We start from the raw sequence: 17,895 nt of genomic DNA on the forward strand, positions 1-17,895 counted from the left end.
CACACACGTCACACACACACACACACACACACACACACACACTCTCTCTCACACACACACACACACACGTCTCCTGTCAGTCTCACTCCTAACCTAACAACAGGAAGTCTAAAGACACAAAGGGCTGTGGATGGGCAGAAGGGGTAGCAATGGGGTGGGGGATGGAGGGAGTGGGGGCTGGAGGGGTTGGGGGGTGGGGCTGCATATGTCACCAGAATCACAGCTTGTGTGGGGCTGCTGGTGAGATCATGAATGAACACTTTATCACCGTGGGAATTGTTTCTGGTCAATTGACAAAAAACAACAACATTTGTCTTGTTTAAAGGCAAAGACTATTTTTGTAACTTTGCTTCAGAGCCTTTTAGAGTGTATATCTTCTGATGTAAATGTTATTTGACAGTTTTGGGGATGTGTTGGTTGATGTATTTGTGACGTGTTTGTGTATTCTGACAGACCCCGCCGGCCTCATTGACAAAATACAGAGACAGTTGGTTTTGGAGTGACTAAGGGAGGGGCTTGGGGGGGGGGTGACATCATCGTCCTTAAAGGACTTTTTTTCTTTCTCACACACCACCAACGGGTCAGAGCCAATGTTGGGTTAATTTGCAACCCAAACATATCTCTTTCCCTTTCATGGCTGTCTCCGTCCCCACTGTGTGAGACAGGGGGACACAGGGCTGGTGTTTGAATGCTCTTTAGTTGTCACACTTTTCCCAAACGCCTTGCAGCTGCTCCTATTGTGGCCGTGGAGGGGGGGCTCCTTAGCTGGTTTCTGAGGGCCTCCTGCTGCCGCTCCTGGCCTCAGATGTGTCCAGACAGAGGGAGCGTGGTCCAAACAATGACAGACATTGACACGGGTGCTAGACGGGGCTGAAAATCCCGATGCGTCCTTAGATATAGGAGCGTAGAATTCCATCACATGGGAACCCAGAGCGACAGAAGGCGGCGTCGGTCGAGAAGCTCCGGAGAACCAGTTGGTCCACTTCAGTTGCTCAAGTGGAAATCAAACGTTTGTCTTCCTTTGCACGACCAGTGATGTGGCGGAGGCTACGTAAACCCACCCGCACTCAGTTTACACTCCTTTTAAGCTAATCTCCATCGTTATGACTTCACGGTAAACGTTATAAAATAGGAGTGGTCACAATTATTACAGGTAAACAAAAACACATTATTTTCAAGAAAAGAAAACTAATTCTGATACAAGTAACCTGATCTTTAACATATTTTGTGATGTCATGATAAATAATGTTTACTTGCCTTATGGTGATCAAACACCAGTGTTCATAGTTTACCCACCTTTCATTTGACCTATATCATGGAGCATGGCCTGAACACAATGGATAGTTTAGGCTTATATGTGTATTTAACAATGCAAATACATGAGAATAGTGATTCAACTGAACTCACTCTACGCTCTGTTGTCCATGCCGTACTCTGAACCCTGTTCAAAATCAATACTTATCTACCGCCTACAACTGTACTCATATCTTCATTATACCACTATATCTAGTCTATCTATCCATATAACACTGTATGATAGCCATGTACAATAACACAGTATATACGGTGTATATATATATGTAGCTATATCTCTATGAATATAGCTGCATCTATTCCTGTTTACGTAGTACCACTCTGTGCATAATACACACTGTACTATATCTGTATTATATCCCATACCTAGTCTTATTAGTTATACCACTGGCCAGTATGGTTTACTACCATATTGTATTTATACCTGTATCACTGTAAATAATAATATTGTACATACATCAGATAATATTTACTCAGTACCTTTTTTTTATAATATATATTCCATTTAATGACGTGTTACACTGTATATTGTTAATGTACTATTGTTACCTTGCATTCTGGATAGATGACAATAAACTTTAATATAATCTCATCGAAAGGAAATATTGTGTATACATCTTGTGTACTGGACTGATTTTAATTAGATTACAAAGACTCCTGAATGTAAGTTTGATCAGTGACATTACAATTTTGGAATTCATATGGATTTTCTTTCTTTGTGGTAATAATATGGACGTTTTAATATAGTTAGATCTTCATCCAACAAGGGAGATGTCTAAGGTATTGTGTATATTATACATGTGAATATATTGATGGTTTCAAAATGTTTACTTGAAGTTGTAATATAATGCCTCTTGTTCTGGCATTTGTGTGACATAAGACAAATGGAAAATATAAACTTTTTTCCAAGCAAGTACAAAAGACAATTGCGATTTATTCGATGGTATCAAAACAACATTATACAAACATTATGCAAAAATAGATATAAGAAATATATTACTTTAGTTCAATAAATACGTCAGAAAAACAGTCTCTGGGGATTCTGTGGGCCCCATTGTAGTGCTTTTGGGGGTTGTGTCTTTGTCCCAGAGCTGCAGTACACAGTACAGAAACATGAGGTATCTGATGGTTGGTATTCACCAATATGTCAGGATCGTCAGGGGTTCATGATGTTCTTGAAAAGGTAGCTATTTGCATTCGAATGGGTGGCCCATTCTACTTCATTCAAACTGAAAATGAAAAACTTCTGCCAGAGCTAGTTCTTAAAAGGGAAGAAGGATACATTCATTGTTCGTCTGAGGACTGATTTACATGCCCACGTCTAAAGTTCGGCAAAAAAATAAAAGAACACAGTGCTTCCTTTAACCGGCTTAGAAAGCAAAGCAGATGGTTGAAAATGTCATTCAACATTCCTGAGACAACAGTAAATAGAACTGTAAGGCCTCCCCACGTTGGGATAGTAGAAACGGTATTTTGATTATCAAAAGCGGTTACTTTCATGACAAATTTCGTTTAAAAAAAAGAAAAGAAAGTAGTCTTTGAACAAAGACCACTGAAATACTTCTAACTTCCCTTACAGGAATGACCTCGACTAACCCTTCCAGCCATTTCCTCACTATCTAGGATTTGCCCAGGTAGAATTGCAAGCGCCATTCACATTTTGTCAACATAATGACAACAATACTGCCAGACGGTAGCAAGCAAAACTCCCCTTGAAATAGTGGGGCCAACCTATAACCATAGTCCAGAGGATCGGGCCTGTCGACCGAAATCTTGGCAACATAAGGCACCCTTTTCTGTCCAGTGATACCAGTATCACCTTGCAATGTCACTGCATCGGGGCCCATTCACTGCACAGTGCTCTGTGGCGAGCCACCGGGGTGCTGTAATACAAGTCGAAGCGACGTCTACGCCGGCCGCGTCTTCATTCAGCAGCTCGGGGAGGTGGTGATGGGGCTGTGGAGGAAGGAGAGCTGGCCGGCCGAGGGGTGCACAGGGATGGAGACGGGGAAATTGAAGACCGTGCTGCTCTTGCCGATGGTCGGGCTGCCGGCCTCCGAGGAGCAGGTGGACGAGGCCAGGACCTGGGACTCGAACTGGAGGAGCTGGCCCATGAAACTGAAGTTGGGGGAGATGATGCTGCGCCGCTGCTTGACGAACTCAAAGGCCTCGTCCAGCTTCACACGGTTGGTACGCATGAGGTAGGCCAGGCAGATGGTGGCAGAGCGGGAGATGCCCGCCTGACAGTGGACGAACACGCGGCCACCTTTGCTCTTCACCGAGTCTGCGGGAAGGAGAGAGGAAGAGGACGGTCAGTACAGCGAAGAAGCACAGAACGAGGCTAAGCTCACTGCTGTCAGTCAGTGGCAAGTTGCACCTAACAGCCCAGGGACGAGCACAACTGTCCTTGCACCACTTGCTATTCAAACTCAAGTGTCGCTAACGGTCCTAGCTCATTAAGACACAGGAAGAGCGGTTAAAATGGGCTGGGGATGTGAATTTGTGGGGCTATTCCCAAAGGAGGTGGTCTGAATGGACAAAGGCAGTGGGGGGTGGGTGGGTGGGGGGTATATTGATCTGGTAGGAAGGCCGGCAGTGAGTGTGGAGAAACTGCCTTTTGTTCCAACAGAACAAAGAGCAGTACGGAGGGACCCATTGAGGCCCAGCCAGCCAAGCCACTGCCTCGTCGTCCTACATGAAAAGGGGGCATATCTTTAACTGGGATTGAGAGGCGATGATGTAACCACCATTGTGGCGGGTCAGGGACCCCCCTGGGCAAGCCAGCTGGTCGGTTTTGGAGGGAACTTTTCCCATTTGAAATCTAAGGAGTCACTCAATGCACAAAGTGAATGATGGGGGGGTTGGGTGCCTTGTCGTTTGCCGCCAAGAGCGTCAATAGTATAACAGCTGTGCTTGTTTGTGTTTGGGTATCGTCTCTAGTGGAGATACTTACTGATAAACTCGATTGCCTCATTGAACCAGGAGCTGATGTCGGCTTTGTGGTTGTCCTCCACAGGGATACTCTTATACACGAAGGAGCCCTCGAAGTGGTTGGGGCAGTTGGCGGAGACGTTGATTAGAGCAGTGATCCCAAGCATGTCCAGCATGTCTTTTCTGGAAGCGTGATAGGCACTACCAAGGTACAGGAAAGGCAGGATCTCCACTGGACCCCCCTATAGATGGTGACAAAAACACAAGACCAGTCAAAATCTGAATCACAGACAGAATTTAAGAAAAGGATCCACAATTCCACATAGGCGGTCTATAATTCAACTTTGCCAACAACAACCAAAAAACACACACCTGGTCATACAACGGTGTGCCGCACGGACTGCAACCAGGGTCTGCGCTTCCCGGTTGGCCGGCACTCAGCGGCAAACTCAGTCCCTGTGGAGGCGATGGTTTGGTGCACATCTCGGGGAACTCTGACGAAAACGTGTCAAAGCCACCTAGAGAGAGAGGAAAGTAGACAGACAGCCGGGTTAGATTGCACGTCTCTCGTCTATAGGCCCAACATTTGAACATCCGGTGCTTAAAAAAGTGACAGCTGCTCATCAAGTCTATTTTGGCACACTGTTTACTTCACTGTGCGACACCAGCCGGCGCGCTGACAGCTGCATCACATTTGTTGTGCCGTTGTTAAGAAACAGTGAGTGTCCATTGATTGATTGAAAACGTTATGAACAGATTGCAGAATGGGTACAGTACAGTTCAATACATACAATTGTTAGGGGATGCAGACCAGAGAAAGACTTTCGTCTTTTCAATGCATCATTAGTATACACAGTAAGTATAGACTTCGTCCTATTGATCCCTTACCTTTGAGAAAGAATACACTGGCGCCGCAACGATCGCGGCACAGCGCCGTGACTGCGAGCATCAAAGTCCCGTCTTTTTTCACATGGCCAAAGTCCGAACTCCGTTCATCCAGGAACACCACCGCTTGATATTCCCCCGACAGTAGCCGGCTCCGTGTGTCCTCGTTGGGCACGATGTGTTCGAGTCCCAGGCCGCCCCTGGCTCTCCGGCGCACGATGGTGCTGAAGCGCACGTTGGTGGAGCCGGGGATGTGCGACGAGTTGAAGGAGAAGAAGGAGCGACAGTCGAGCAGCAGGCAGCCCGGGGGGTCGTCGCCCTCCAGCAGACCGCGCAGGGACACACTGTCGATGCTGCTGGGGACCTCCATTATCACCATAGTAGTAGGACGAAAGGCTAAAAAGGTTAAATCCAAATACATAAAGCAGCAACAGGGAAGCTCTTATTGTGGTAAATAATATAGAACCAGTGGATGTCTTCTTCTTTTTAAAGTCACAAAAAAAAAGTAATCTCTTGATCTCGTGTCCTTTTTGTTCTTGTTTGATTCCAAGCGTGCTTGTTATATTAGAGGTTGTCCCGAGTGAGCTTATAATAATAAAGTCAACAAAATGTTATTATTATAACAAAAATCAATCGCTTGTTTCGCTTTTATCAAACAGTAGTTTCCTCTTCTCGTTTAGGATATCCGATTGTTGTTCTTTAGAATACTATGTTATCTCTTCCACCGAGTAGTTCAGACGGTTGCTTCTACTGAGACGCTCTTTGTAAAGCCTTTATATACTGGTGGCCTGTCGTTGTGAATGAGAACCCGCCGACGTCACGGGCCCGCCCCCCCTCCCTGTGGCACCCAGCCCGCTGTAGCCGCGGCACATACGTCACAAGCCCCGCCCTGCTCTGCACTGTGTGTGAAAGACACCAACAAAGCATAAAGTAGGCTAACGAATATATGGGACATTTCGATATGGGCTAACTGCAAGCCTCCAAAACAAAAGTTATTCACTTGTATTATTTCTGATAGGTTTTCTCAAAAACAAAAAAGTCCATTTGAGCCCAAGTAAGTAACATTTTACTCAGTTTGAGAGTAAAATTTACTCAACTTTCAATTCACTATGAATTGAAAATGGCGGGCCCTGATGTAAACAAGACAAACGTCTTTCTCTGGTCTGCATCCCTTAACAATTGTGTGTATTGAGCTGTACTGTATTGTACCCATTCTGCAATCTGTTAAATAAAAATGTAATTAATTCATTCATTCAGCGAAATTTACTGTGTATAAACAAATACTTAATTGAAAGTTATAAAAAACGTTTTTAATATAATATAATATAATAGAAAATACTTTATTAATTCCGAGGGAAATTCAGCACTACAGATAGCTCACAATAAACACTTAGGTATATTAAAAAAAATAAAAATAAGAATACACAGTCAAATATATACATTCTAAAATATGTATATACATTAAGAAAATATACAGTATAATGTTAAATGTACAGGAAGATATACAATAACATGTGTCAACAAATGTACATGTCTGTTTGAATTTATGTTGTGCCGTTATTACTGTAAAAATGTAATGATTGTGAAATGATGATTGTTTAATGAGACGATGAGCTGTATGTGTATGTCACTGGAATTTCCCCGTGAGGGATTAATAAAAGATATCCTTATCCTTATCCTTATAATCAGTTGAGGCCTAAACTTTGATTATCACTGTATAGGCATGTATACATCAATCTAATAAAATACATTAGACCTAGCCTAATAGTAATGATAGACAAACAACCATTTATTATAGAAATATTTATGCTTTGACAAATTATGCCGATTATTTTCTAAATGTGTTGGCTTATGCTTACTATAATCAACCAAAAAGAGAATCCATTACACGTGTGCTAATTATGATCATCATAAGTATAGTCCCACTCCCATCATTGTTTTATTGAGCTCACATTGCTTTTATCATCATGGCATTATAATTTTTCAATTTAAGGATTTTTTTTTTTGCAAATTTTCCATGATGTTATTGTTTAATTTGATTCTTATTCTGCCTCTTCAGCTGAGAGTTGACAAATAACAAGATGATAATAAGTAAATACCTGCCATGGTGGTCATAAAAGTTTATTCTTTGTTTTTATTAGTCAGGAGTACATAGTGTTCAATGCCCCGCGAGCGAAGGCTAACCATAAAAGTTAATCACTGTATAGACATCTGAATGCCAGTAAATTTCCACATGCTGGAAACAAAACAGTGTTCTGTACAGAAAGACAAGCACAGCGGCAGATGGGGATCTCTCTGAATCTGACCTTTTGTCAGTCTTGACTTTATAGTCCTAGAGTTATTGACTTCCATAATCCTGACCTAATTGGGTTGTCAAAAAGTAAACACGATTACTGTACAGTAAGTGTGTGGGAAACACTTTGTTTTGTGGTTGAGTCAGAATGGACACCACGCTTCTCATCAAGGGAGCAACAGCGTTATTACGGACGAGCAACAACACAGTTCACTGTCTTATGGTCATGGGTGTTTTTTTTTATTTTTTATTTTTTATCAGAATCAGAACCAGAAAGGTCTTTATTGCCAAGTAAGTTTGCACATACAAGGAATTTGTTTTGGTGCAACATTAACAGATAAGTAATATATATAAATAAAATATATAAACTAAATTATAATTAAAGTGCAATAGAGTATACTAGGGCTGTACAATTGTGCAGGATGTAGTAGAGTATATACACTAAATTAGAATAGAAATACAGTGGAATAGAATAGCAGGGTGAAGAGTGTCATAAAACCACTATAGCAAGGACACACAGACTTCGATTTGTTTTGTCTTGTGAAAGATGAGTTTAGTAAGTGGCTTAGTGATAGCTATCCCCATCAAGTTGGACGAAAACCCTCTTCAAAAAGTACCACTACCATAACCTGCTTCATTAAGGTTATATCCCTGTGATGATTCAAACTATGTCATTCCGTATATACTGTACACAGTAAAAAATGTATTAATTATCGAGTCTACGTTGCTAAGTCACTTTGTTGCTCCCCTGTCTTTTGCACAAAATAAGACGTCTGTATTTTGCTCGAAAAAGATGACATTGACATGCAGGCCGTGACGTCATTCTCACATCGCTGCAACCTGAGTAAGTAAAGGGTCCTCTATTTGGAGACCTTACATCAGTAATGACTTAGTTCCTGTTTTATCTAGGCAAAAAAGGTTGTTGTGTGTGTGTGTGTGTGTGTCTGTGTGTGTGTGTGTGTGAGAGAGAGAGAGAGAGAGAGAGAGAGAGAGAGAGAGAGAGAGAGAGAGAGAGAGAGAGAGAGAGAGAGAGAGAGAGAGAGAGAGAGAGAGAGAGAGAGAGAGAGAGAGAGAGAGAGGTTGGGGGGCGGGGGTAGAGGGAGACCAAAGGAAAGGAACGCAATCACATAAGATTGCAAAAACTCTCTTAGCCAGTTTTTAACCTCACACTCCTGTGTGATGAGTCAACTGTAACACATGCCACAGTGCTGGAATGTTCCCAGGACGACGAGGAGGAGGTGGGGGGGGGGGGTTACACAAGGGCTCTGAAGACAATCTGTACCCAAACATTTTGTCCTCACTACTGTAAATGTGTTTTCTATAAAAGTTACAGGAAATACGTATTTTTGAAGACGAGGGGAGGACAAAAAAGAAGAAAGGAGAAAAGAGTGACGCAATAGGCGCTCGGCTAAATCAAGACATTGAGCTTGTGAAATTACAGAAATGTTTGACTTTGATAGAACATTTGGACATGTTAGCATGCGTACCACTATGTTGAGTCACGAACAGTTTGCTAACACTATTGGTTGTTACATGTATCCATACGTCATTCACTTACTTTGATTTTGAAAACATACTACTATCTGCTACTATTACTCCTTGTCTTCGCTGAGGGTTAAAGGTCAGGGGGTGTCATTTCATTGTAAATGTAGGCCTGTAAAGCCCTTCGAGACATGTATGATGATGTAACTGTGAATTAAGAAAATATAAGAAAATACAAAATGCGCAATTTTGCATTGCCATATTTTGCCATGTGCCCTCTTAGCCAATTGGCAAGAACAGTAATAAAAATAAATAAATAAATAAATAAATAAATAAATAAATAAATAAATAAATAAATAAATAAATAAATAAATAAATAAATAAATAAATAAATAAATAAATAAATAAATAAATAAATAAATAAATAAATAAATAAATAAATAGATAAATAAATAAATAAATAAATAAATAAATAAATAAATAAATAAATAAATAAATAAATAAATAAATAAATAAATAAATAAATAAATAAATAAATAAATAAATAAATAAATAAATAAACATTACAAATATATATATGTTCAACCTAAGTGACTTGTGTGAAAAGCAAAGCACTAGTCAATATGTCCAGATGTTCATGGATGACAGTAAAACTGGTTTGAAAAACACAACCTTTCTATCCGTCAGAGAAAAACTGGGTTTTTTTAAGCAATGACTCTTCCAGAAAGGGAAGTGAAACAGAGGATGACAGAAAGGCATTTCCTGTGTGGTGACTCTGTTGTCACTTGCTGTCAACCCAGCCTGTTTACTGTCATAATCACCCAGGCAACAAGGGAAGCAGCACTGGGGAAACAGTGACACAGGGCCCATCTGGTCTTCAAATGACCACAAACACCTTATCTTGAAAGACTTGTGATTTACCTCTGTCAAAAGTGCTTTGTTTTCATTTATTAAGACTAATGAACTATTTCATTAAGGCTATCTTTATGGAGAAGCCTTCCTCAAAGATGAACAGTAGGACAATCATAAACATATGTAACGGTTGTGACAACGTCACCTCAAACTTCGATGCCGAACCCCGGTCTCCCACACCGCGGGCAGCAACACAGACCTCTATACCAAGAGGTGAATTCACTTCTTTGTACCGTGTCTATGCGTCTTTTGAGGATGTGAGAGTGAGTTTAACCCATAGCACCGCTACTCACCCCAGCCCTTCTTGACTGCGCTTCACGATACCATCCGTTACACATATACATGTAAAAGTACGATATAACACCGTAATGTATCAAAATGTATGAGCTTAAAGGGGCAGGTCACCAAAAACAATGCTGATTTATTTTGCACATAATCTCACACACATCCAAAAACGGCTTTGCACACATTCATTTAGTTTGAGTTATTGAGAGTAAATCAGTTTGAATATAGCCACCAGTGATATCATCGGGGACACTGAATTGAGTTGTGTTACTTACAGCTCCATGAAATTATGTAGATGAAAAAAACAATACTTTGTCTTATAGCTGCTACATCATCATTTCATTGAACTGTGATTAACACAACACAAAGCTTCAGTGTCTCAGATCACCGGTGGCCATATTCAAACTCATTCAGTCTCATTAATCTTCAAACTAAATTAATGTGTGCAAAACTGTTTCGTTTTTGGATGTGTGTGGTATTGTGTTTTCTGGTAAAGTGCACCTTTAACATTTCCATGTGCTGCATCTCTCTCTATAGCACTATGTTTCTCAACCACTGGACTATGACCCAAAAGTGGGCCACAGGACTTGGATACGTGCTCATAAAAACTGCCTGCCCCATACTGCATCTGTAACATGTGTGATCATTGTGAACCATGCAATATGCATGTGTTTTGTAATGTTAAATATTTGATTTTATTTTTATTTGTCTCGAACATAGAAACATAAAACAAGTTTAAAAAACAAAAAGGTAAATAGTCAAAGACTATTTCCATACAATAAGTGTTCGAGAAGGAACAGAGGGAAGTAAAAAACGTATCAAGCCCTGCCCCTTCCTTACAATATTTTACATTATAATTTAATACAAATAAAAAGAATATATCAAATAATGAAAAATAAAATAAAAGTAGTTTTTTTATATATCCAAATGAGAAAAAAAAATATATTAGGCAGTCACATTACTGCTCAAGCTCCTCTCTCTTATATGTAAATGCGTATATGCGTCCATAAGTGCTTATAAATAATATAATATGTGATTATATGTGAGCCTACTAACATTTTAGTCAGATGAAAACAGATGTTGGAGCTCTTGCCAGTTTGTATTATTGCTTGGAACGGGCCGATTGCTTGGCCCCCGGTGTTGCTGCTTGCAGGTTTCCTGAGAATCACTCATCCAATCAACTCCACACATGGTGGGTGTATTGCTTAGTTAGGACCCAAGGAAGTGCAGTGAAGTTGATCGGATGAACGGTTCTCAAGATTCTTCATTCTATTCTTTCTGGGCTTACCGTATAGCTGCTGAAATAATTTCCAACTGCTGTCACTCAGTACAGACGTTTTAAGATAAGATAAGATAAGATATTCCTTTATTGATCCCCTTGGGGAAATTCCAGTGACACACACATACAGCTCATCGTCTCATTAACAACAACATATCACAATCATAAAATTTTGGGGTGTCATTGCGCCAGGTGGCGGGAGGGAGGGTGGAAAGATTGTCCAGCGGGAGGGGGCAGGGACGGGGGGGATCGGGCTTTGGTGATGAGACAGTAATTTAGGCTCCCCCCTCTAGTCGGCTGCCGTCACCATCACGTGGGAGTGGCGCCGGGCGTACATGCGGGAGGGGGGATTGGGTAGGGAGTGGGGGTGGGGGAAGCTGCTTGCCACTCTTATCTCCCAGAGGGCCTTCGACTCCAGCAGCTCCCTGTTTCGACCTTGGTCCAGGAATTTGTTTTGGCTGACTGACTGGCACATTTATCCCAGCCACGTCACTTTAAATTTGATTTGAATAGAGTGAAATATAACTCTATTGATTTGAGTGGAGTGAGTTTTAACAACTCCGTCCAAATGACTGAATGCATTATTAGTCCAAGTGTCCAAGTGTCTTAATCAGTTCATTTTGGTAGGTCCTGTGCGCGGTAAACAGATCCAAAATCTTCTTATTGCAGTCCAAAAGCTTTGATAATCCAAAAATGAACACGTCTTCAAGTTGGTAGCCCGATTATGATGTCCCAATAGGCAGAGACGGTTAGCCTTATTCTGCTTCTTGAAGAAAATATGCAATCCACTGATTAGATCCATTTAGAGTTGATTTGAGTATAGTCCGGCAACCGGCATGAAGCAGAGCATAGCAGCGTCGGGCTCCATGGAGCAGTAGAGGCGGCGGTAGGAACGGCCTTGAGGAGCCTGGGGAGAGGAGAGAAATGCGACTGTCTCTGGGAAGGGCTGGGAAGGAAGTTTTCCTACCCATTCAGGACGTTTCATACCCTTTCAGAAAGTTTCATACCCTTTCAGAAAGTTTCATACCCTTTCAGAATGTTTCATACCCTTTTAGGACGTTTCATACCCTTTCAGGACGTTTCATACCACTCTTTAAGACCTTTTCTGTATATCACTCTGACCCAGGGGCGGACTGGGACACAATTTAGCCCGGGACATTCAGACGCACCAGCCCACGCACCGGCCTCGAAACTGGCCCACACAACGGCCGTTATGAAACACTTGTCCAGTATTAAACAACCCAAGGCTGTGGCTAAGGAGTCAACATCAGGGAGACAAATCTACACCCCGCCCCTAGATGTGCACTTGTGCACAGTGCACACACACACACACACACACACACACACACACGCACGCACGCACGCACGCACGCACGCACGCACACACACGCACACACACACACACACACTTCCTCCCAGACACCCATTCCAAGAGCATGTTCGCTGTTTCTCTCTCTCTCTGTGTGTGTCTCTCTCTGTGTGTGTGTGTGTGTGTGTGTGTGTGTGTGTGTGTGTGTCTGTCTGTCTGTCTGTCTGTCTGTCTGTCTGTCTGTCTGTCTGTCTGTCTGTCTGTCTGTCTGTCTGTCTGTCTGTCTATATTGTCCTACTTTACATCACCATGTTTCGCAGCAAGTCACTTGTTGTTTTTGTTTTTTAATTCTAGCTTTTTCAGCTCCACCATTTCTTTTTTTTACAGGGGCCAATTTCGAATTGCATATCATTCTTGGTTGACACTGAAGTTAGTAAAATGCCATCCAAATTATGAAAAAGCTTTCTTGATGGAGAAACAGTGTATCAAAAATCTGAAAGAAGGAAAGATAGCCTACTTAAATTCTCAGTTGTTAGATTACTGCTTCCCTCTGCTGATCAGCTCTTCCACCTTAGAGCTATATCTCCAGGCAGCCTCACGTTGTTCACTAAGCACAACATTTGACGACAAGGGCTGTCCCCGACTAAGGATTTGGATAGTCGACTTTGATTGGCCGAAATTAGCCGATAGTCGACTATGAAAAAAAAAGTTGAAAAAAAAAGTATAATACATATTTTTTTTTATCATTCCATTTGGGCTGTGGGGGTGCTTAATGTCTGAAGGAGTCGACGAAAGGCTTCTTGTCCTCTGCAAAAGCATGCAATTGGTCCACTGATGGATACATCTTGATATTTGTCTATAGTGTTCATTAGATGGGTGGAATCCTCTTTCAGTGCCTCTGTGCCTGTTTTCTTAGGCAGTTAGCCTCTGGTATGCATGCCATTAGTGTTAGCAATGCTTCTAGGCCTCTTTTATTTTGGAAAAAATTATACAAATTTTTTAATAAATAAAAATAAATATTCTAATAATTTTTTATATTTTTTTGCATTCAACTAAGAGGTTGGCAGTCGACTACAGCTCCTTTCGATCGATTAGTCGACTATTCGACTAATAGGGGTCACAGAAGCAAATCTTCATTCAAACAGCAATGGCACCTCTGAGCAGGTCCTGCATTATTATTATAATGGCAGGCAGCTCGCACAGTAGAAGCAATCGTCCGTGTTATCTGATTTGGAGAGTATTCCTTCATTAAAAGGACAACAAAAAACGTTTCTGAAGGCTTATATTGTCAGAGGCTATACGGTGTCAGAGAATTAGGAGAATTAGGCTACGCTACGGTATGCTCCAAATGGCATTGAGTTTCTCTCGTTCGATGTCACGGATAGGCTAGGGGACACAAATTCAGCCTGAGACGTTCAGAGTCACTCCGGCCCGCGCACACACACGCACACACACTATTGTGTTGTTGCGCTCTGGGTAGTGTAGTAGAGCGCTGTGTAGGCTACATCATCTGGACGTACTGTTTCTGTGCGAGCAATCATGCATACTATGGAATTGAATGCCAGCGCCACTGCCGGCCCACACACCGGCCCACACACCGGCTCACACACTGGCCCACATACCGGCCCACATGGCTCACACACCGAGTCACACACTGGCCCACACACCAGCCCACACACCGGCCCACATACTGGCCCACATACCGGCCCACATTAGTGGCCCACACACTGACTCACACACTGGCCCACACACCGGCCCACATACCGGCCCACATTAGTGGCCCACACACCGACTCACACTGGCCCACACCGGCTCGCTGTACAGACCATGTAGCCTGGGAGATGACTGAAATCACTGCAAGAGCTAGTAGGCTATTTTTAAGCATCTTTCTGTGTCAATTTTAATTTTTACATCTAACCCCCCCCCCCCCCCCCCCCCCCCCCCCCCCCCCCATCAAAAAAAATTACAAATTATTATTATTATTTTTTGGACCAGCCCACTTCACTTCCGGCCCATCCTACCAAGAGACATGATACGCATTGGCATATCTGTTTATTTATGACACCATTATTGGAGATCTTCCACCTTATATCGCTTCATTGTTAGATTGGTCCATATCATATTCACTCCAATGATTGATTGATTGAGAACTTTATTAACAGATTGCTCAATACAAACAATTGTTAAGAGGATGCAGACCAGAAAAATCCCTCTGTCTTGTTTACATCAGGGTCCCCCATTTGAAGCCATGATTGGCTTCAAGTACCTTGAGTTTGCACTGAACTTGGGAAATCTGCTATTAGCTTTTGTGCTCCAGACACATTAGAGTTTAAATCTATGGTCACAAACCATTTCACTTCATACTGTATTTGTATTTATTGTATTATTTCCCCTTGTATTGTGTTGCTTTGTTTCTTTTTGCCTTATCTCTCTCTCTTTCTATTTAATTTGTTCTTCTCAACATCATTGCAAATTAATGTTTTCCCTCCACAATGGTTTTCATCGAGAATTAATACAAGTTGAATGATTTTGGCTGAGGTCTGCTACTGCAAAAACACTGTTTTCCTAGTTAATTTCTTCTTATAAAGAACATAATATGCATTCATTCAAACCATTATTTCTGCTTGAAGACAATTGAGGTTGCCCTCATTTACAAGTGTGTCAAGATTACAGGTAAGAAAAACATTGTAAAACAATTACACATCAATAATTGCATAATAACTATAAAATACAAGCAAAACACTGATAACAATCAGCGTATACTGAAGGCCATTCCAGGAGTTGGTACACTAAAACAAATACCAATGATCATTATGCCTCTCTGCCAGAGAAAACCAACCCACCTTATCATAGAGGAGGTATATTTCTTGCCGTTATATATAATCGTTCCGAACTCTTAGGCAGGTCAAAGCACTTCCTCTCTGTAGGGCCTTTGAGGGCCTCGTCGTGGGTAGCCTTGGGCCTTGGCAGGTTCTTCAAATAGGGTTTCAATTCCCTCAAGTAAAATCATTAATGACAGAGAGAAAGGAATCGTGGTAGTGTTTGTAAAGGTAATATAACTTTTTATTTTTATTGACAAGCATATAATGCCAAAATATCACTCAAAATTATCACATAAAATGTATATCAACTGGTAAGATGTACAGAGAGAGAGAGAGAGAGAGAGAGAGAGAGAGAGAGAGGGAGAGAGAGAGAGAGAGAGAGAGAGAGAGAGAGAGAGAGAGAGAGAGAGAGAGAGAGAGTGTGTGTGTGTGTCTCTCTCTCTCTCTCTCTCTCTCTCTCTCTCTCTCTCTCTCTCTCTCTCTCTCTCTCTCTCTCTCTCTCTCATACATGGATTCTCCATGGAGCTAAGCTAAATAACCTAACAATCGAGTAACCGACTATGGCGGTTTACAGAGTTGGTGCTAGATCACACACATCGGCATTTCATTTGGGGTCGTCCGTTTTTGGCCAAACTGCAAAAACCACAAGTCATCGTAATTGAATGTTAAAATGTGTTAATCCTATCCATAGCCCTAATATTAACCACTCCCACTACCTAAAATAAAAATAAAAAATGCAAAAATGTATCTCCCGGGCCGTGGGATCTAGCGTCTACCAGCGGAAAGAGAATCACAGCTGACAGGAAGTATGTCTCAGCCAATGAGGCTCTGCAAAGCGTCCTAAGCTGACGTCAACCCGGTACCGATGAACAACCGGTGGGACTGAAGAGAAGTCTTTGCCTGGCCGTTGATTGTAGAAATTATCCAATAATTCCCCTGTCAAACGTGTAAACAATACAATCATGCCTTTCGATGTTAGGAGGTGAGTATGGGGCTTCAGTTCATTTGAGTAGCTAACGTAGAACGCTATCGTTGTGCTTTGTAGTGTGTGTGTGTGGATGCATGGATGAATCAATGCTGGGAAAACCCTCGCCTACAAGTGCGAAGCCAACAAGCTATTATTGTAGTCGTGTGTTTCACTGTCAGCATGAATACATTGGTGCAGACATCACTGAGTGACGATACAATGTTTCCCATATAATGTACCGTGGCTCGGATAAGCCTCTACTTCTTGATAATGGACTAGGCTATTGATTATGCTAGGCTACTTAACTGGACTTCTCCATGTAATAATATGACCGTGCAGGCATTTACATCATCCTAACATTAGCAAAGTTAGTTAACCCAGTGGTTCTCTCGGTATTGTAAAGGTATCCCTATAACCATGATATGTTTTGATACACATATAACAGGCATTTTTAGGCTATAGGTTACAAATTGATTGATTGATTGAAAACTTTATTAACAGATTGCAGAATGGGTACAGTACGGCTCAATACACACAATTGTTAAGGGAATGCAGACCAGAGAAAGACGTTCGTCTTTTTTTGTTCAGGGTCCCCCATTTTCAATTCATCATATTTCTGTGTATAACATACTTGCACATTGTAATCGGTGTGTATGTGTGTCTGGAAGCCTATTAGGCTATACACAATCCAGAAAAACACACACACCTTTGCATCTCATTGAAGCATCTTAAAAACAGCCTATAGGCTACTGAACTTAGAACACTCTTTTGCAATCATTGAAAGATTGTGTCAACTATCTCTCCACGGCATAAGTCAAACAAAGCACAGGATATTGACTCTCAGGCTCAGCTAATATTTGCATACTGGTCGCTGTAACTCTATCTACTGCTGGGGTGTCAGGCAGCCTCCGCCGGCCTACTTAGGACAAAGGTGAAGAGAACATTGCAAAATGTCTAAGTATTGATGTGCGAAGTAATATACTTTCCAAGCTTCATCGGCTTTAAAACGAAGATAAAATATAGGAAATCCAGTGTGAACTGACGGTTATAAGTAACAAGACCAGGCTACCTTCAAATTGCCCCATATTTAAAAAAAAAAATGTGTGTGAAATGATCTATTTTGCGACTATATTTAGTCACAATTTAGATTTGATCTCATTGTGGACTGTCATTTGGAAATTTTGTTTTTGGGTTTGATATCACATTTCATATTACCATTGATTGTGATTGTGATTTTGAGTATGTCAGCACATAGCAGATATGGTGACATACAGTATATTATCAACATTGAACAAATAGAAAATCGATAATTATTATCAATGACTGATGATTATGACTGCCCCTTAGTAGATTATTAGTTTGGTTTGGTCTCAGTCAACCAAGACTTTCTTAGTTGATTAGTTGTTTTGTATGCCT

At 41.5% G+C, this 17,895-nt stretch overlaps 2 protein-coding genes across 2 annotated transcripts in view; one reads left to right on the forward strand and one right to left on the reverse strand.

The window, feature by feature from the left end:
- Positions 1–2,228: 2,228 nt before the first annotated feature.
- dusp1 (dual specificity phosphatase 1) lies at positions 2,229–5,864 on the reverse strand. The gene is made up of 4 exons (XM_084331506.1): positions 5,134–5,864; positions 4,618–4,763; positions 4,268–4,487; positions 2,229–3,598 (listed from the first exon to the last, which is right to left on the reverse strand). The coding sequence occupies exons 1-4, from the start codon at positions 5,549–5,551 to the stop codon at positions 3,243–3,245; spliced, it is 1,140 nt and encodes a 379-aa protein (XP_084187632.1). The 5' UTR covers positions 5,552–5,864; the 3' UTR covers positions 2,229–3,242.
- Positions 5,865–16,355: 10,491 nt separating this feature from the next.
- The window catches only part of ergic1 (endoplasmic reticulum-golgi intermediate compartment 1), a 42,111-nt gene continuing 40,571 nt past the window's right edge, over positions 16,356–17,895 (forward strand). Inside the window, 1 exon segment of the mRNA XM_084331673.1 lies at positions 16,356–16,494. Coding sequence (XP_084187799.1) covers positions 16,475–16,494 — 20 coding nt within the window. The 5' untranslated portion in view covers positions 16,356–16,474.

Source organism: Notolepis coatsorum, assembly GCF_963971535.1.
Source record: "Notolepis coatsorum genome assembly, chromosome: 16".
In the NCBI taxonomy this organism is placed as follows: domain Eukaryota; kingdom Metazoa; phylum Chordata; class Actinopteri; order Aulopiformes; family Paralepididae; genus Notolepis; species Notolepis coatsorum.